The sequence below is a fragment of the Pipra filicauda genome, unplaced genomic scaffold, assembly GCF_003945595.2.
Source record: "Pipra filicauda isolate LSUMZ 115617 unplaced genomic scaffold, ASM394559v2 scaffold41_size5083284_pilon, whole genome shotgun sequence".
Classification (NCBI taxonomy): Eukaryota; Metazoa; Chordata; class Aves; order Passeriformes; family Pipridae; genus Pipra; species Pipra filicauda.
The window spans coordinates 1,966,850-1,987,346 of NW_024104554.1; the positions used below are offsets into that span (position 1 = coordinate 1,966,850).

Genomic DNA, 20,497 nt, shown 5'->3' on the forward strand with positions numbered 1-20,497 from the left:
TCATGCATATTTTATAAGCTATTAAAAAATCAAGATAAAAAGGATGCAATAAGAACGTCAAAGCAAATAAACTAACCTGGCATCTGAAAGTCTGTCACACAGAAAAAACAAATGAAAGTAATTTCAGGCTCATTTATTAAAGACCACATTCTTAGCTCAGGAAAGGAAGCCAAAAAGCAAAACAATAAATAATTAATGAGAGCCTGCTTCCATCCTCTGATGTTCTAGAAAAGGCAAACGGTCAATTTAATAGTCAATCAAGGACTAGATCAATAGTTAAAACTAATATCAGCCCTTCATGGAGGTCCTTAGTGGGTACGAACTGAAATATAGAAAAGTAAGGGGCCTTCAGACATCAACAATGATGGACTCATCAGAAGGGAGTTCTCTGAGAACTGACCACTTGGATTGTGTCTGGATAATGAGTTACAAGTTACAGCAACTTCATCTCTGTACTGGGTCCTGTAAGACTTACTCACAATGTCTTTTAAAATAAAATTAGTTTCTCAGTGGTTAACAAAACGTTGCCTACCAGTTGATCTGGCTGAAAATTGTCTGACGGAGGGTTTTTCTAGTGTGGAGGTGGTGGGGGAGCACACTACTCTGTTCATCAGATGTGTTTCTCAGCTCACAGCCAAAGACTGGCTGTTAGAGCCCACGCATGTTCCCTGACCGTTCAATTGCTGGCTATTGCTGGGTGGGTGTTCACTCTTTTATCCATAGAGAGCACTGAAAAACTCTTGGCTTCACTCCAAAGCAGATATGTGGTTGATTTCTTTTGTACTATGAAATGTTTCACAAATGATAAAGCCATTTCCTTCTCATTTCTAAGCCACTCTTGCTAATTATCAAGCTCCAAACCAACTTATTTTTGCAATGTGAAAAAATCCTTCGTGAGTTTAGAGAATGTTCTCCCCAGCTCTGTAACTACGTGTTACAGAGGACAGTGTGTCTGGGCAGGAGAGAAGGCAGCACGCTGTAACCAATAACCACATGTGTGGCTTTGAAGGCAACGCTTTTTGCGTTCCACCTACAGATTAAGGGTGAAATCCTGGTCACATGTAATTTGGCAAGAATTTGTTTCATCAACCCCTTTGTTGCTAAGATTTTACCAAAGGAATTCATGCCTTCCTGCAACAGGCAAGTTTACAATTACTGCCAACAACCAGTAATTCATGCAAAACACCTAATTCCTTGCTCAGCATTTAAATGAAATATACCCAAGCTTAAAAAAGAAAAAAATTGTCATTTGCTTTAGAAGGAAGAAAGGAGGTTAAAGTTTAAATTGATTTTTGCTGCTATGTAAAATTGAGGTGGCAAGATTATGCTTTTTGTAAAATCAATCTTAGCTGAGATACATTTGAATATAATACTAAACATTTATTTTACCTTACACATTTCCCAGAGTAACTCTCAGCACCACAGCTTTAAATTAATCAATTTTGCCTGGTTTGAAGTAATTTTTGTAATTGAAATAGAAGCAATTTTACCACATTTACATCCAGGCATTTTCAAGGCCTGCAGGAAACTCCCTGGGTGTGGTTAAAGTCAGTTTAACTTGGCTCGGGCAAAAGTAGAATTTGGAAGGTTGTGCATAAATATACACATACAAGAGAAGTGTTTGTGTGCTAGTGCCTGTGTGTGGGCAGAGAGAGAGAATTCCCACCTCCAGCAGAAAGCTGCATTGCTAGGGAACACAGCCAGCAGCCACAGCTCTCTCCCTGCACAGCCAGCATAGCAGCAGCTGCTTTAATAGGCATTGGCACAGAAGTTGCTCCCTTGGGATTCTTGTCCATCCGGTTCCTCTAAATTTTCCTGGGCACCTCAAGCATATTGGACATTATAATCTTGAACTGATCACACCCTATTCTTCTAAGAGGCACATTGATTTACCGTGGTGATTTATTACCAGTAGACATATTCTACTACCTCTTGCTGTGTGTTCTGATTCTCATTTGTGAATTACTATTTTAGCACATATTTATGCTACTAAACAAGAATAAAGGGTTGCAATGCTCAGAGTAGATGCAGTCACCCATAATTTAAACATCTATTCCTGGGTAAGCAAACATGACGGCTCAGGTGGTCCATTCCCATACTAAACTCCTGTTTATTCCCAATTAGGAGGATTTTTGCCAAGTAATACTATTACATATAAATCCAAATGTCATACAAATAAATTAAAAGCCTCAGTCAGTACACGTTCAATATTGCAAGTACTTTTGCAAACATTTCTGTATTGTCTATCATGTTGAAACCAAAGACTATTAATAGATGCGCTGCTGGGTATCTCTTTTACTGCAAAGTAACTAATACTGACAACATGTCCCTTGAGGATAATCATAGTAACGGCCTTTTCTCCACATGGTTCAAACCCACAATATGTCAATATAAATTGCTTTGAGAGAAACCATATCAATACGAAGTGAGAACTTATGTATCATGAAAATTCAAGGTCCTTTTTTTACTTTGCTTCTGAGAGATACGGAGCCCCAAAGTCAGACTAGGTGTTATATGAAATGGAAGCTCACGAATGCTCCCATGCAAAAACCACAATTAAAACAGAGAAAGGCTCTTTTCCTGACTATAGTTCCAACGTTTCCGAAGGGTAACACAAAACTAATGATACATTTGAAGAACATGCCAGATTTGAAGACCACTCTGTAAGGCTGGTAGATCCCAAATTTGACTTGCCATTTGCAATCTGACTTTGAGGCTGAGAACATTTGTATTGCTTCCTCCCACTGAGCCATCTGTGTGCATCCAGGCAGCATACTGAAACATCAAGTGTTATGAAAGGAAGAGATTTGGAAAAGATTCAATCCTCATCTTGAGCACAAAAATCACCTGGGATTGGGGAAGAAGTTACATATGTGGGAGGTAACTTTAAAAGTTGCTGTGTCCGCAGAAGGCGTAGCAAACTGGTACTTGTATAGAATTACACACTTGGAACAAATAAAAACATACAGGTCTCTTCTGCAACATTTAAATCTACATTTAAACCTGAGAAGCTTGTACAGTGTTCTGGAAATGAAAGCACCATGATACTAGATGAATTCTTCATCAGTTCATAATAAACTGGACAGATTTCATAAGATTGTTAACCTATTTAGGTTAAACTATGATGACATAGCAGTAATACATTTAAAACTACTTTACTGCAGTCAGAACTGTGCAGTTCAATGAAGACCTTGATAATTGTAAAGGAAAACCAGAAGCCATTAAGAAGGCCCAAGATTCAATTACTTCAATTGAGGCCCAAGATTCAACTACTTCAATTGAGGCATTCTTCCCCTATACTTGGTACTGAATCCTGCTCCTACAGATACACTGGAATGCAAAACACACAGGATGAATGCCTTATAGCTACTCCGGGAAGAGAACTTGTCAAATAGAGGAAAAACACTTTCCTTTGGCAGGTCTAGTGGAACTACTTTTCTCAGTGCAAATAGAAAAGAAGACCTTTATGTGGCATTATCATACCAAGTTATTTCAGCAATAGAGTTAGCAAAAAGATTCTGAATATTGGGAACACCAGAAACAATGTAATTCATTTAGCAGTTGATACTGATGCCAATTATTCGTTAAGTATTACTCCCTTTCCCTTTGCAAACTCTCATCCCAGAACACCTAGCTTTTGCTGGAAGGCCAGTGATGAGGGTCCCCTTCTGCTCTAAAACTTTGTCTTGCACAGAACTTGACAAGTTATACATACAAGAGGCACATCCATACCTCTGATCCTTTCTCCCTAGAAATTCTGTTAGGAGTGTTAAAGCTAGCAACAAAGCAAATGATATTGAACTACAAACTTCATGTACATTGTGTTATGTGAGCAAAGTCCCTGACAGACCCACACACACACACTCCTTCTATTTGTGTTTTTTCACTTGCTCACTCATGCTGCTCCTGTTTCCACAGACGCATCACAGAAGGATGAGGGTAGATTCAGCTTTCTTGTTTCTCCTTTATGAGAGTATTTTAACAGCCAATTGGAATTTCACTAAAATAGTAATTAAAAAAAAAAAGGTAGTCTTGTGACTCCAAAATCCTGGTTTATGACCTAAGCAAGTCCATGGGTCAATTTAGAGTTCATAACAGAAAAGGAAACTTTCTGCCTTCCCCCAGTTTGCTCTTTCATACTAAATCCAACTCATGATCTTCACAGTTGTATGCACCTGAAAAATCTGAGCCACCTTAACTCAACTGTAGGTCTTGTGAGATTACATCACATTCTCAGATCCAAATTACACAAGTATTTACAGTGGTATCAGTCTCCAGGGTTTGGAAATCAGGAATGATCTCAGAAAACAAGAGTTTGGTTGGTAGCCATCAAAGAAACGCTACTTGCACAGGGCTTTACAGTATAACCCTAATTTAGGGTTACTAACCTAGTGCAAGCACATACATAGTTTAAGTGATAAGCAATAAACCCCCTGAGATTACTAGAATGCAAACTATTCAATTCAGACATGGGGTAAACAAGCCTAACTAACAATATAAGACCCATCATCATCATCAACCAACATGAAGAGCATTATCAAAAACAAGAAATGACATCATTCAGTAGTCTAATCATACTTTAATAATGTAAGCACCTAAACATAATCTTATGATCTTGATTATTGAAACTGCTAATCCAAGCCTCTGAAACTTTTTAATGTATTTATTCTTGCTGCCATGCAAGACAGGGGAGTTCTTCAACTCCTAATCACAGACAAAGGACCAAACACTACATGCCACCCAGTATACATAGAGCAGAGCTGGGAAACAAACCTCACAAGTTTCAGCTCTGACAGAAGTATTTTTAACATGCTTCACCCCCCTGTCAGTTGTTAATACCTTGCTCTCAACTGGTTATTGTATGAATGCTGAGACCTGTCTTGCTAATTGTAACAAATCTGAACCTGAAAGAAACAGGTTGCACAAAAACTACTGTGCAATCACAAAACTCCTTATTCACATAGCTTGAGCAATGGGGAGATAAAATCAACAGCTTACAACTGCAAATATTGAGTAAGGTATTAAATTCATAGTCCTATACCACTGGTGAATAAAATTATGCAAAACCACCAAGGAAACACAAAGCCTCGGAGATCATGAGAAGTAGTTCACACATTGAGAGCATGGCTTCAGGATTATATTAAACTCCGGCTAATCCTGACCACACAGGGAATTTCAGAGATAAAAGGCCATAAATATTTTTCCTGCTGACAGAAGCAGCTGTACTGTGTCAGAGATTAAAGCAGAAGTGAACATGAGGGAGAAACACTGGAGCCCTGATACGCTGACAAGAGAGTACCCCATAGCCCACTTCCTAAACGTCACACTAGCCTGGACAATGGTCTGGTGTCTTCCTGGACAATGTACTGACTGCAGTTTCTGGCTCTGTTCCCATGAAGAAGAAAAACGCTGGAAGCGAAGACTTTAGAGTGAAAGAAAAGAAGTGCCATGTCCCTTTCTCCCACAAGGCCTGAAGGGGAAGGTTGAGGGCAGCACGGACCTGGAAGCCCTTGCCCTCCTAAGGGGGGGCAGGAATCATACAGGACCTCTTGGATGCACCTGCATGGACACAAAAGGCAAGAGAAGAACTGGGTTCAAGAGGGCAAACATTGACTGTATTGGAGTTCATTTCCCCATAGTAGCCCTCACAGTGCTGTGCTTTGCATGGGTAGCTAGAATGGTGTTGATAACACACTGGTGTTTTGGCTACTGCTGAGCACAGCATCAGCACTGTAACATTCCTTCCTCAGTCGAGGGCAAGATCCTGGGAGGGGACACAAGTAGGCCAGCTGACCCAAACTGACCAAAGGGATGTTCCATACCATATGATATCAGCTCAGATATAAAAGCTAAGGCAAGGAGCAGGAAGGCATATATTCATTGTCTCCAACGGCTGCCTGCTGAGGAACCGTCATACATACTGAAGTCCTGCTTCTCAGGCGTGGCCGACTGTTGCTGCTCATGGGAAGTAGAGAACAAACCCTGCTATCTTCCACTTTGCTTCACTTTTTGTGTGCACAAGCTTCCGCTTTGCTTTTGCTTTAAATAAACTGCCTTATCCCAATCCACGAGTTGTTTCCCACCTTACTGTCTCCCCTGTCCGGCTGGGAAGGGAAGTGATAGAACAGCTGGGTGGGCACCTGGCATCCAGCCAAGGTCAACCCACCACACTGACATAAACAGACAATGAAAGTACATCTGTGAAGACACTCAAACAATGAGAGTACTGCAGGGTTGTCAAGACAGGCTTGGAGGCAATTGTAAACTGCCAGAGGTTTACACTGGAGCTCCCACCAGACTACAGCAACTCACAGAAATTGTACTCTGAGGAGCTCACTTCCCTCTTTCATACTCACTTGCTTATAGTTAGATTTCTATTCATTTTACTACTCTGAGTCATGATGTGGATGAGAACCCTGGCAACACAGAACATGGTTTGTCGGAGGTGGATGACAAGTCCTATAACCACTATAACAAATATGAAAGGCAAAGAGAAGAATCTCATCCTAAGAGGGTGAGACAAACATGTAACACCTAATTTATTCCTTGCCTAATCTACCAGCTAGAAACTTATATCCGCTTAATGAATGAACTATTTAATGTCACCAAGTTTGCTCAGATGAACAAGCTGTTTGGCACTAGATTTATTTAAAATCTCCAGTCTTTTGTTTGCATATATCAGTGACAGTTTACGTTTATGAACATATTACATCTCCTTTAGTGTACAGTATTGTTTTCAATAGCTTTAAAATAGAGAATTATGTTATTAATCTTCTATATTTAACAGAGATGAAAACTAATTCAATTAGCAATTCATGCCACATCATTCTTTCTAAAATCTTATCACCAGTGCTAGAGTTGATATGCCACTTGCTTATTCTGGGCATTGGATATCCATTATTGAGTCTTACAGTGATGATAAAGCTGACTTTTTTTCCTTCCACAATTCTGTATTTCTCATTAGACAAACCACCAAAAAAACAGCAATGGCTATCACAGCAGCTCTTGAAAAGAGCTGCACTTCACCTGAGCAAGACATTGACAGAAACACAAGCGCACACTGTAGCCCATCAAACATCCCTCTCTGTTTCCCTGGCAACACTCAGAGGCCTACACAAAGTGGCTGCATCAAGCAGAAGGAAACTCAGAAGAGAGGAATCATTTCTGCACTCCAGCATCGTGTCACTACTACATTCGACAACAAACCTCACAGAGATCAAAACCACAACTGAATGGAAACAGAGTACAAATGTATCCCTGGAAGTCTGAGCCAGAAAGTTTGAGGAGTCATGGTTTAGCAGCGCTCAGGCTCGATCTCAGTGAAAAACTCTAAACCTGTGAAAGAAAAAATAACACTAAAGCGCAGCCATAAACGTGCTAACCTGTTTTTTCACTTTACTGTTATCTTCTGCATTCATCACAACATAGATATATATAGTACAGATGGGTCTGGTTCATTTTCTCTTCCAGCTTTAAGACATATGGCTCAAATTAAATGTGTCTTTGCTTAAGGAATAGTCCATGTTGTCTATGTCTCTTAATCAACATGATCAACTTAATCAACTTAATCAACTGATTTCCCACCTAGAAATGCCAGGATGCTTAGCTTTCTCCCTTTGATTCTACAAAGTCTCTATAGTCTGGTCTTAAATAAAAGCATTGTGTAAAACTTCTACAGCTCACCCTGTTCATTCTTAGGAACCTGAGAACAGGAAACTGGGGGTGGTCGTTGTCACTGTAGCACCAAACTGGCATTTGTCTCGGCACAAACTTCATTTCACAACCCACCAACAGTTTGCATCAAGTGCTGCAAACTCATAATGTGCCAGGAGTCTGAGAAACTGAAACTCTGGTCAGTATATTTGACTTTTGCTCCTATATTCCCCTTTAAAGGGCAGAGCAATACATGTATTTGCAGTGATTTTATGTAAACATGGATGACTTGCAAGGGAAGGTTGACTTCTTATTCTTCTAAGGGGAAATACTGAACATTTTGGGAAGAAGTTACAAATTTGCCTTTGACTGTATTTTTTATATTTTTGGAAGGTATATTTAAAATATATCGATATGACATATTAAAAATAAAGTTGTATCCACTGTGTTTTCACTCATCCTCTTTTTTTATCAGAAGAGTATGGGTAGCATTTAACTTTCTTGATGCCCTCTTTTCATATATTCAATCCAACTGTGAATCTGAAGAGGTCCCAGTCAACGGGTAAATACTGTCCCAGTTTTCAAGAATGGCAAGAAGGATGGCCATGCTAACCACAGGCCTGTCAGTCTCACTTCAGTGCCTGGTAAAATTATGAAGATTTTTCTGGGAGCTAGTGAAAAACACATGAAAGACAACACAATCATCAGTCCCAGCCAGAACAGGTTTATGAGGGAAAAGTCCTGCTTAACAAACTTAATTTCCTTTTACGACAAGGGATCAGGTTGATCAAGGAAAGCCAGCTGATATAAACTTTTTGGATTTCAGTAAAGCTTTTGATACTGTCTCTTACATTATCCTTCTGAACAAAATGTCCTGCACACAGCTGGGTAAACACATCATGTGGTGGATGAGCAACTGACTTATGGGTTGAGCACAAAGAGTTATAGTGAATGAGGTAACATCAGACTGGCATCCAGTCACTAGTGGTGTTCTGCAGGGCTCTCTCTTATGGCCAGTTCTCTTCAGTGTCTTCACAGATGACTCCAAGGTAAACTAAGTAAGTTTACCAATGATACTAAACTGGGAGGAGCTGTTGATTCCCTCAAAGGCAGAAAGGCCCTGCAGGGAGACCTCAAGAAATCAGAGGACTGGGCAATTGCCAACAGTAGGAAGTTTAACAAGGGGAAGTGCCTGATTCTGCACCCAGGATGGGGCAACTCCAGATGTATGTACAGACTGGGGAAGGAGACAATGAAAAGGAAAGAGGTCTGGGGGTCGCGGTCAACGGCAAGTTGAATATGAGTCAGCAGTGCCCTGGCAGCCAGGAGGGCCAAGCGTATCCTGGGGGGCATCAGGGGCATCGCCAGCCAGTTGAGAAAGGCGAACTTCCTACCAACACAAGTAAATAAAAACCAACAATATACAACTTCCTGTTCACACTGAAAATATTCCTCTGTTCCTATATTAATTCCACTTTTCCATGCAATGAATGTGTCTGTGCTTCTGCAGATGGACTAATTGGAAGAAGAGAACACCAATAGCCTACCAGAAACAGTACATGGATTTACTAGTGAAAAATCTCTACCTTGCATCTTTCTGCAAACAGTTCTACATTTGGAAAGGAAATGAAAACATTAAGCTTTTGGCACACATGATTAAGATAACTACTTCCACAGGAACTGTCCATTTTGGATACCAGAGACTCATACTCACAGACTTTCAAGTAAGACTAACTCCAAAACATGAATTAGTCAAGGACTTTGATTAATTTGTTGAGAGAAATGTGATCTGATAAACACGCTGTTTTTTCCTGAAGACTGAGAATGTCAAATATTTTCTGGTTTAAATATTATTGCAGGAAGCAAACATAAGTTATAATCGCACTCCACTAGGAAACAATATCAGAATCGTACAGATACAGGACTCCGCCAAACAGCTGAGACTTCAATCCTCCACATTCACAACTAAAAGAATTCAGTCTACTGTTGGTACTAGAGGAGAACAACAGGAACAAGGTAAGAGCACATCAAGTATGGGGCAGCACAGTAGAATGCACTCTAGGAAAGTTTTCCTGCTTTCCCCCACACCCCCTCAGGCCACACAGTTTCTCCTGCCAAAATACAAAGGGTTTAAATCAAAGACACGAAAATAACAGCCTCTAAATGTGTTCTCCTCTACAATTCAGAGACAAAAGACTGCTATGCAAAGCTCAGTGGGGTAGAAAACTGCACATTGATGATTTTGCCAAGTGAAAACCAAGTTCACACAGCCCTTGCTTTCCAACTTAGAACACTACTAAAACATGCCTTTAATTTATATGTACACATAAAATCTTTCAACCTTTCAGCAGTTGCATAGTACAGCCTGTACAAGATTAATTCAAATTCAGTCATTAATTTCTTTGTAGCACCAAACGTAAAGTTTGCATCTTTAAACTATACTATCCTTTCTTGCAACATCATAGAAAACAGAAAGCACTTAATTGCATTTTGCCAATTAAAAAAAAAGTAAGATACAATTATGAGAACTGCCTTCTCATAAAGAAGATTTTGGTGGAGAAAAAGTGCCATGACAAGAGAAATGTAACTAATAACCCATAATCCTCACCAAAACACAGCCTGAATCCATCAAGAATCCTTGCTAATCACAGCATTAATGTGAGAATACTAAACTCACAGGGGGCAAGTACTTAACTTGGCACGTGGCAGATAGAAACCAACTTCTCTCAGTCCTCCAGAAATGGAAGAGGTGACCCCTCTACTACTTAATGCTTTTACACAGAATCACGATTATTCTGTATCTCTCCAGTACCCACAAACTAGAAATGCAAGCTGAAAATCAGGTCTGAGATGTGGTTTTACATGTCTCAGGATTTTGCCTACAGTATCTCAAATTGTTCTTGACCATTAGATGTTATTAAAACCACATACTATAAGGTCACTGGGATTTCATGAAAGGACTTCCTTGGTATACTTTGGAAACAGAGGGAAACATAACTTTATGATGACTGCAAAGATATGAAGTTTCAAGCAAAGTATGACAATATTTCTCTGTTAGTGCCTTGCAACTTGTAGTAAAAACTAGCAGTCTCCCCAGTGATGTGCTACTACAATAATAAAGATGGTGTTGTCATCAACTACAAAATGCAGCAACTTGGTGAGTGCAAATGAAAAACCAACCGTGAAACATTGCACAAAGTCTTACCAGTCCTTTCCCTCTGCAGGAAGGCAGAGCTTCTGTATCTGAGCTTCTGTAATCTTTAGCAGCCAAAACTGGAACTAAGGGGGCAACTCTACAGAATAACTAACAGAATTAACTGTGTATTCAAACTCACCTGTACCAGCTAGTTTGAACAAGTGTGCATTCAGAGTAGCACTAGTGCAGACACAGCACTATGTGCAAATAGCAATATGTATGCTCTTCCTCTTTTTTAGTTCGTTATATTCAATTTAGTTGGATCATTTGGCAGAAATGTTTGATTAAAGTTGAGGGAGGATTTTTTCAGTATAGCCAGCATCCTTCACATCCTTTTTATTTCTTATCTTTTGATCCTTTTTATTAGAAGACTGAATTAATACAACAGAGCTTACCAGAAGAAAAATTAGTTCAGTTCATCTTTTACCTACTGAGTACCATTTAAGCCAAAGGTCAAGCTACAAATGTGTAAATAGTAATTTCTTTTTTGTGTGTTGCTACTGTCACCAAACATGATGAAGCTGAGAAACCTCAAAGCCAAGAGGGGTTCAGAAGGTTCTACAGGACTGTTTAGTCAAGAGTTTTTGTTTCTCCCCTCGCGTTTCTCTTCCCCACCTCACCTTGCTGCTATGCAGGATTTGGTCTAATCAGCTGTGAGGCTACTGAACAAAGTCATAGCTGGAACTTTTAACAAGGAACTTTTAACAACTTTAACTCACCTACAAAAGGGACCCCCAACTCTAAGTAATGCACTTCTTTATATACATTCCTCCCAAGGGTTATGCATACAGCAGCTCGTAAATTATAATAAAAAGGCTTCAGTCTCATTGTCTAAGCAGCCCAGTAATGCTTAAAAGGAGGTACAAGAATGAAGTCACTTTTGAAATTGAGACATAAGTACCTATAACATTTTGTGTGGCTATTTAAAAAGGGAGGAGCAAGAAGACCTGACAATAATCACCGTGGAGAATACAGGGGGTATTAAATATTGCAGCTGCACCTCAGATCACTCTGATGTGTAGCATTTATGCCTCCTTACAGCACAAATTTGGGAAAATTCATGAAGCCAAGGGTGTAATATTAAATAAATGTGGTGTGAAGTAGTGCCTACAGCTAGCACTGAAATACATGTAAATTATAGTCCATTAATACAGATCACAATCTAGATTTTTTAAATGCATTTCATATTACAATGTATAGGCAAAACACAGGATATAAAAAAACTTCTCATGTATGAAAGTCTAGCTACTGAGTAAACTCTTAAAATTCATACATCTCTTGAGGCCAGTTGGCAGACTTGTAGGAGGGATTAACAAGCATGGAAAGAACTTGCAAACTTAAGAGCTCAGGTCATTTTTGGAGAGAGGATAGGAGGAAATTACCTATTAGCGTATTTTTTCAAAATTATTCATTAAAGTTTTTTTATGAAGTTTTTTATGAAGTTTAACGGGTAAGATACTATGGGCTTGAAATAAGTGAGTAACTTCTATCCTGCAATAACCACTTGTGTTCAGACTCTTACTCCACAGCAACAGAGTGGATGGTCATTTTTATTGAGAGAAACTTATTTGCTTTAACTATGGCATAAAGAACATACACAGAACCAGCTACCACGGGACCACTGGCATGCCACACCAAACAACTTTTTTGCGTGTCCACACACCCTCATGTTTTAAAACTCTTTATGTATTCATGCAGAAAATTCTAAACTAGGACAAACACAAGTAATTCATGTTGCAAGGTAGGAGCCTGGCTATCACTTTATCACTCAGTTTCCAAAGAAAGAGGTTGTATTCTCTTCATGTTACAGAAATCGTCATGCACAAAATACTTTCCTTTGTTTGCAGTAGCCCATTGGATTTCAAATATGGATTTTAAAAAAGTAGTCTGTAAAAGTCAGTAACTCCTGTCACTTACTTGGCTTAGAGTTAATGATGATGTTTTCAGCAGAGTGCTGGGGTGGAAATCTGCAGTTTTCTCCTTGGCTCTCACTGCTGCCGTACTCTATGACTTCCACTTGTCCCAATGGTACACTCCACTTCAATAAATACCTCTGGCCAGTTGTCATGGTGCCACTGCTTTCATAGGAAGACCTGGAAGATGCACAAATTATTGCTGTGACAAGCAACTATGTTTCATGGTACCCCATTTAATATTTTAGCTTCTAAAATCTGCTGTTTGTCAGCTTGAGTACAGTGCTCAACTTGAAAAAATACATGCATCAGGCTGACTTTTGTGACACACCTTTTCTGGGGTGCAAAGAGCAGCTATGTAGGTGTAGATAATCTTGTTTACAAACACCGTAGGACCACCAACAGCAGTGCTTACATTTCTATAGCATATATATGCATTTGTATAAATGACCATCTTTTAAGATTGATGTGCACTTTGACATCCTAACGCAAGTGTTTGGGATTACACTTTGGTTCTATATTTTCCTGACTCTTTTGAAACAGTGTTCAAAAGACGTAACTGTTATATTTAAGGAAGTATGGATGATGGGATCTTTGGTTCACTACTGGCAATGGGAAGGACAACGTAACCTCCCAAGGGTTGAAAGGCTAACATTTCTGCCAAGCCATGCAGCCCAGAATGTTCTGTGCAGGAGACCTCTGCAACTGCTGTGGCTTCCAAGAGTAATCCCACATGAGCTGCTGCTAAAGGAAGTGTGTATCAACACACATCTGTGAGGAAAGAGCACACTGAGGAAGTTCACTAGGAAGAGAAATTACATTAATACTAATTTTACATTACTTCCCTCATTCCCTTATGCACATTCAAGTAAAAGTATCAAATATTTATTATAAAGGACCAAAGAGAGGTTAAAGTGAACATAAAACGTTTACTTCACAGAAAGCATGATTGAAATACAGAAGTTAAATGCTTGGGAGAAATCAGAAAAATGCATTTATCTAAATGCTGATGTTCAGCTAGTCACCTACCTATTCACAACACAGTCATACTTTTGTTTCAATGAAGAAGCTAGTATGAACAAAAAAACAAGTGCCACAGTTTAAGTAAATATTTATAAATTCTTGATCTAGCTTAGAAGAAAAAACAAAACTAGGCAGTACACAGTTGTTCAGTCACTAGGGATAGCATCCACCCTGTCCAACTGCTGCTACTTCAAAGGTAGGCCTCCAGCTCAAGCCAGTCATCTGGACTACATGTGAAGAAAGACCTTCTGAGGGTCATGTCCTCTCTAAAAATATGTATCTTTTGCAAGCCATAAAAAATTCATTTGGAACTAATGGTCTCCAGGCTTCTGGGATGTCTGAGTGTTCCTGTAAAGGTTGGACAAAAGGGGGTTGAGAAAAATGAGCTGATAGATACTGCACAGCTCTGTGTACGTGTAAACCTTCTGAAGTGGTCTACATCTCCAGGGTGAATCTGCGGCCATGCACGCTGATAACCAGTGCTGTAACAGAAGTCTAGCTTAGGTAAGATGAGTAACATCTATGCAGTTAAAATGAAGAGAAATAAAGCTCATCCCATGTGAGTTGAACAGGCAAGTGGTATATTCTACAGTATATTCTTGTTTTGAACAAAAACTTTTGGACTATATAGGTGTCATATGTGAAGTCTGGCTGACAATTTTCTTCAGTCCTTAACTATCTTGCATGCAAAGGTAGCTCCTTTTGCAGTAAAAAACTAAGAGCAGTCCACGAAATCATGCAGGAATTTTAAATCCACACACACAGTTTACAGGTGGACCAACCCTCGACTGAACACCCCAAGGAAGTCACAGAGCCTTTCCACTGCTAGTGAATAAAGCTGGAAGTGCATTCAACTATTCTAAAAACCCACTGTTATTTCAATAACAGGTTTGAAAGCAAACCTTAGCTGCTACAGGAATTAATTAAACTTTTTCAGTGTTAGCAAACCCCCACGACACATGCATGCCCAATTGCCATCCCAAACGAGGTTGCTCAGCACCAGTTAATGCCCATGGGAATAATGCTGTGATAACCAGAACTCTTGACTTAATGAGGAACACAGAGACTTGGCATAATCATGAATTTCTCACATGGAAAATGAAAACAGACTGCACATTGCCACTTCAAGGACAAATACAGAAAATCCAAGACTATGATGGTATGGAACAAGAGAAAAGATGACTGGTCAAAAGCAATGTTCTTGCAAAAAAACATGAGAAAATACCCAGCTGTCACTAAGAAACTGAAGAATTTTTAAAGTAAAAGAATCACAGGATAACTGACATAAGATGTTCATTTTCTGAAGTGCAGTTATTACATGGCATTCTCATTCACTAACATGGTGAATGCACAAAGCATTCACCTGGTTAAAAATATATCTACTCTATTCATAATAAGATATCAACTCACGTTATGCTCAAGAAAATCTGTTCTTGGAAAATTTTAATGATCCATATTTTCTTTGTCAGAATGTACTATCGCATCAAGCAAATTACAATACAGGCAGCATTTGAATTTGAGGGTGACTTTGGCATACGCAGAGGTTTACTAACAAAATAATTACAGCCAACAAAAGCAGAGAAAGCACTAGGAAAAATCCTTTCTTCAAAGCACCTTCACTTTAATCCTTAAATGTTAGGTCTCAAGAGATAAAAACACTTCCCCATCTGGAACTTTGTTAGTGAGTTCCAGGTTTGTTCTTGCTGCATGCATTAGCCTTGTTTTGATTTTTTTATTTGCAAATTCTGTTAAGTTACAGCTTTGTGTGTGTGTAACAGTATGAATGTAAGGAAGAAGAGAAAAAAGCCCTACCTTGGCTTGCCTGTACTTCACTAAGCACTAATACACAGCAATAACTAGACACTACAAAGCATTTCTATCTGTAATCTCCAACTGATATAGTCTCCTTACAAATGTACTCTAGAACTTCCAAATATCAGCTGGCAATTTAGAGGACTGTGACAAAGCTAGTTATCCATTTATTATTATTATTCATTATTTATTTATTATTATTTATTATTATTTATTATTATTATTATTCATTAGCCATAGTAGACAGAACAATAAGAAAAATGTCATTGTCTTTTTTCAAACTGAAACTTAAAGGATCATCTAAAAAATATGAATCAAGTCTTACCGAATATTTACTGTTGCACACATCAGCACATCATTTAACATGAAAAGACGTCGTTCTTTGGTTTTGATAATTTCTCCTTTGTCATTGTAAACCGTCTCAACCATATCATCAGTCCGTATGAGGTATCTGTTTCCACTGCTGAGTAGCTAGATTTTGAAAACAATCAGTATTGTATATTACATGTGGTACATCTAACATTCAGTGCAAAAAGCAAAAGAAAATACAACAGGTTATCACTTGCCATCCTAGCACAAGTAGATTTGCTAAGGGAATTAAGCCTCTTCTTTAATTTGCTTTTCATGTAGAGAAACAGTAATTTCTGCTGCCACCAATATGGCCTGCAGGGGTTTTGGGTCTTAATGCAGACCGTAATTGCTCTGGGAATCTTCCACACTGATAAAGGCTCCCTGGTGAAAAAAAATGATAGCTTCCACAATTTCTGTGGTTTCCTTCCCTCGTCGTTTCTTTCACAGCCCACTGAAGTGCAACACATGGTTCCAGCTGCCAAAGCAGGAGGCCGGGGTTGGAGGAGGAAGGTGCTCAGCTTGCTGTCCCCCGAGGCTCACAGAGCTAACTGAGGAGCACAGCTGGCAGGGTGCCAGAGACTGCAGACAAGATGGCATGTCCAAGACATACATGGCATGTAAATTGTTCCTGACAATTGCCTTCGGGTGGTGAGGATCAGCACCATGTGCAAGCGTGAACTAATACCTTACAGGTGTAACACACCTCCGTAGTGTCCAAGAGAATAAAACGGTCCACAACTCACTTCCTTTCCATCCACTTCCTTCATCATTTATTTCACCCTGCCTGGCACTGTTCCAAAATGGCATAGGCTGACATTAACCCACAAAGCATGGAGGGTCCTGTGAGATTTGGAGTGATTATCCACATACATATCAATTTATCCCCCGGTGCACAACACACAAAATTTTGCAGTCAATATTGACTGAAAAAAGGAAACCTGGGCTACCTCTTCAAAAGCACATTCTGTGTCTTGAACTCCTTTAACTATCTGTAGATGAATCATAGCTGCTTCAAGAAGCAGGAGTATGAGAACTAGAAAAGAAAGTAAAATGTTTGAATCCAACTTCTAATGCACTTAGAATGGAAATACTGCTCCAGTATGAAAATAAATTCAGTATTCCATTCCTGATAAATAGTTTAAAACAAGCACATTGACTATTCTGGTTTTCCTAAAAGCTGTGCTTTTATCACCAAAAAAACCCCCCATCCCTTCAGTATGTCCCCATTACTTCATCCCAGAAAGAGTCCAAAGCATAAAAATCTGTAACTTCACAAAAGCAATAACTCAAGGATTTATGTCCCATTTCATGGGAAAGGAGGAATTATTTATGATACAAATAAGACAAGCATGCATATATCCACAGTACAGACAGTTACTAACAAATTCATTTGAAGAAAGTTCCTTCCTTCTTAGTAAATGTCTTCTGTACTTCTTTAAAGACATTTCTACTGCATGATGCAAATGGTATTAATGAAATAGAGTGGCATGCTCTTTAAAACAAGGAAGATGTTGGACCCATCCAACAGCACATCTTGAACTGCTCCATAGTTGGAAGTACTGCAGCAAAAGGACCTGGTTCCTTCCTTTATACAGGAGTAATTCCTCAGTTCTAGAATTAATTTAAAGTTGAATTTTCCCATGCAGAAAATGTGCAGGAGACTTTACTATATAGCATCATTTCCTACACTGCCACAGAACACCAATTCTGCTGCTGCTATTTCAGCATGTTAACCACTCCAGCACGTGGTTTAACCAGCGAGCCTGTTCAGTCCCAGAGGCAGGTCACATCTCTCATCTACCACTAGAATGACCCCAGGTGGTTGAGCACTACAGAAAAAACCATAAGTGTCTCTTTGGTCTGTTTTAGAGATTGCTCAAGGCCCAGAAAGTGACTCTTCCATCATACTTTCCTACTTTCCTTACCTTGTTCAGATAACGTTCATTCATTGCTTTTGCTATTTGTTTTATTTCACAGCGCTGATCTGCGTCCCTTTTTCTTTCGTTTAACTTCTCTGCCAGTGTTTCAAGTTCGGTAAGAGCCATCTGTAGAGGTAATCTGTCAGGATGTCCCTTATTAGTGTTCTTCAACATATCCTGAGGGGAAATTACAAAACAAAACAAAAATCAGATTTAATTTCAAAGCCACGTTCAAAAGATTACATGAGGTAAAGTTACAAATACATTCTTTACCTGAGTACTATTAAAGAATAAGACTAATAAACACCTAATGAATATTCAGATAGCATGCTCCTTACCTTCCTGAATATCTTAATAATTCTTAAAAAAGATACTGAATACAGTTTATTTAAAGGACGAAAGTACAGAAAAGAAATATAATGTTAAACAATTTGAAAACCAATTATAGTACAATGTCAATGTCTGTTAACAATGATTTAAAATGAAACTTTTCCGATACTTCCTGCTGTAATAATACTGCATTATCTTTATTATCATTATTATTCCTCACTAAATGGACAGTGTGCTCATCCTAAAGTAAGAGTTCTTACTTCATGAAGATCACAACAGCTTCTCGAAGTCTTTTACTTTTGCAGGCATACAGTGGGAACAATGTGAATTAATACTGTTTCTCCTTTCCCACGGCACTTAAAAATCTCTACATATTCACTCCATCTTCCTGCCAGAATAAACTTCATCGCTCCTGCTACCTAAAAAACTCTGACCATAACTTCCAGGCTACATGCTTCCCCCACAACTACCACAGTTCCTTCACCCACAATAATTCACAGACCTGCATCCCAAAGCCTGCCCTGCTCTGTGGCACCTCAAAACACAACCAGCGCGCAGTCCTCACTGGGGTAGGCCTGCTGTGGTCTGGAAGGAGTTACAAACAGTGTAAATTGGTCCGGAGGACGTCTCTACTGGGGAACTGTGCTCTTCCTGCAGTTTGACTGCCTGCTGAGATGAGACTCAAGGACTCCCTGTCAAATCCCCAGTTTCCATGGGAAGAAACAGAAGATGCTGCAGGTCAGAAGGAAGCTGCAACACACTCTGGCAGGTCCTGTGAGCTAAGTAGTCAGGGAGAGAGAGTGCTGTTGTTCCGCATGCCACATATATTCTGAATTAAATCCTCTTGAATTGCTCTTAAATGGAAAGTAATGCCACCAAGTTCTTAGTCATATTTTGTAGTATTATTAACTAACAAATTGATATGAACAAGTAGCACATTTGACCTACAGCTTTACTACAAAGTGACTTATAAGATACATCTAACTTGGCAAGTAATCTAGAGTAAGTCTAGTTTGCTAAGATTTTTCTGCAGTGTACTTACTGCCTGTCGCTGCAATGAGATCAGTACGTTTAATGCACTGAAATTTTTTCTTTGTTATTTCCTCATGTTACAGTGGTCACTTGCACTGCAGCAAGCTCCTCCAGCAGAAGACAGCTATCATGTAATCCCAAAGGTAAACCCCACAAGAATCCGACAAGAGCATCCTTTTGGTAAACATTATTTACCTGCAATAGTAGAATGAACTGTGGAAAACGCTGGATAGGTTTCATCATCAAACCATACAGTGTAATGCGATCGGGGCTTGACTCCTGGCACTGCTGCAATGCAAGAAAGCCACAACTGTGAGTGCCTTTCCACCAGTTACAGAATTAAAGAAAACATTTCCTAAAGGTTTTTCTACATCACTTACATTGATTGTAATAGTAGGGCTGTAAAAATTCCATTTACTGCAAAGATTTAATTTTAAAATATTAAATCTTAAAAAAAAACCCACCACTATTAAAATGAGGGCCTGTCACTGAACTGAAATCTCCTCCTTAAATAAATACAGCTGAGCTAAAGACACATCAGCAATGCAGCACCCATGTATGTATCGGTAGAGCACAGTCATGTTTCTTACATAAGCAGTGCACTGAAACATCTGACTTAAATGTAAAAAACTTAAGTGATCTGTTGATTTATAGTTCCTAATTTACTATTGCTGTTCTGTTCCTTGGGGCTAAGAGACTATAAATCTCTAACTACCTATGTGTTTTTACCTATGGGTTTTAAAAGGAAATCTAAGGAAAACTTCATAATCTCAGTGCTAGGCAGAGATTTTCATCTTCTTTATTAAAAGAAACTAAGGAAAAGAACATTGATTTATGTTTAGAAATAAAAATGTAAGAATCCATTACTTTAGTTATCAGGAATGGCAGATAAAACCAAATTTCATTTGCATGTATAGGAAAGCCTTGTTTGTATAAGACATTTAGAAATACTTTGACCAGAATCAAAGCTGACACAAAATAAGAACAGTAGAGGAAATACTCAATATTAAAACCAAAGCAAACCTAAACAATATTAAACTGGTGTGGTGTTTAAATTTCTCTTTATTGCTACAGCTATCAGCTTCACAAGAATTTATTTCCATAATTGTATCCACAAACATATTCTTTTGCCCAAACAGTAGTGAAGATTCTGGCCTTCACTGCTGGTGGGTAAACAAAAAAAGGTACAAAAATGTCTTCTGTCACCAGAGTTTGGCCATGAGTCCCCAGCTCCCAGCAGCACCAGAGTGGCACTGATAAGCAGTGAT

General features: G+C 39.0%; 1 protein-coding gene across 3 annotated transcripts in view; it reads right to left on the reverse strand.

The window, feature by feature from the left end:
- ARHGEF10 (Rho guanine nucleotide exchange factor 10) overlaps positions 1-20,497 on the reverse strand; it is a 111,578-nt gene that overhangs the window by 41,142 nt on the left and 49,939 nt on the right. For 2 of the 3 annotated variants that reach the window (XM_027744782.2, XM_027744778.2), the window contains 4 exons: positions 19,425-19,517; positions 17,874-18,044; positions 15,923-16,068; positions 12,767-12,942 (listed from right to left, as the gene is read on the reverse strand). In XM_027744782.2, coding sequence (XP_027600583.1) covers positions 12,767-12,942; positions 15,923-16,068; positions 17,874-18,044; positions 19,425-19,517 — 586 coding nt within the window. The remainder of the gene's footprint in view (positions 1-12,766; positions 12,943-15,922; positions 16,069-17,873; positions 18,045-19,424; positions 19,518-20,497) is intronic. The other variant, XM_027744781.2, reaches the window with a different exon arrangement.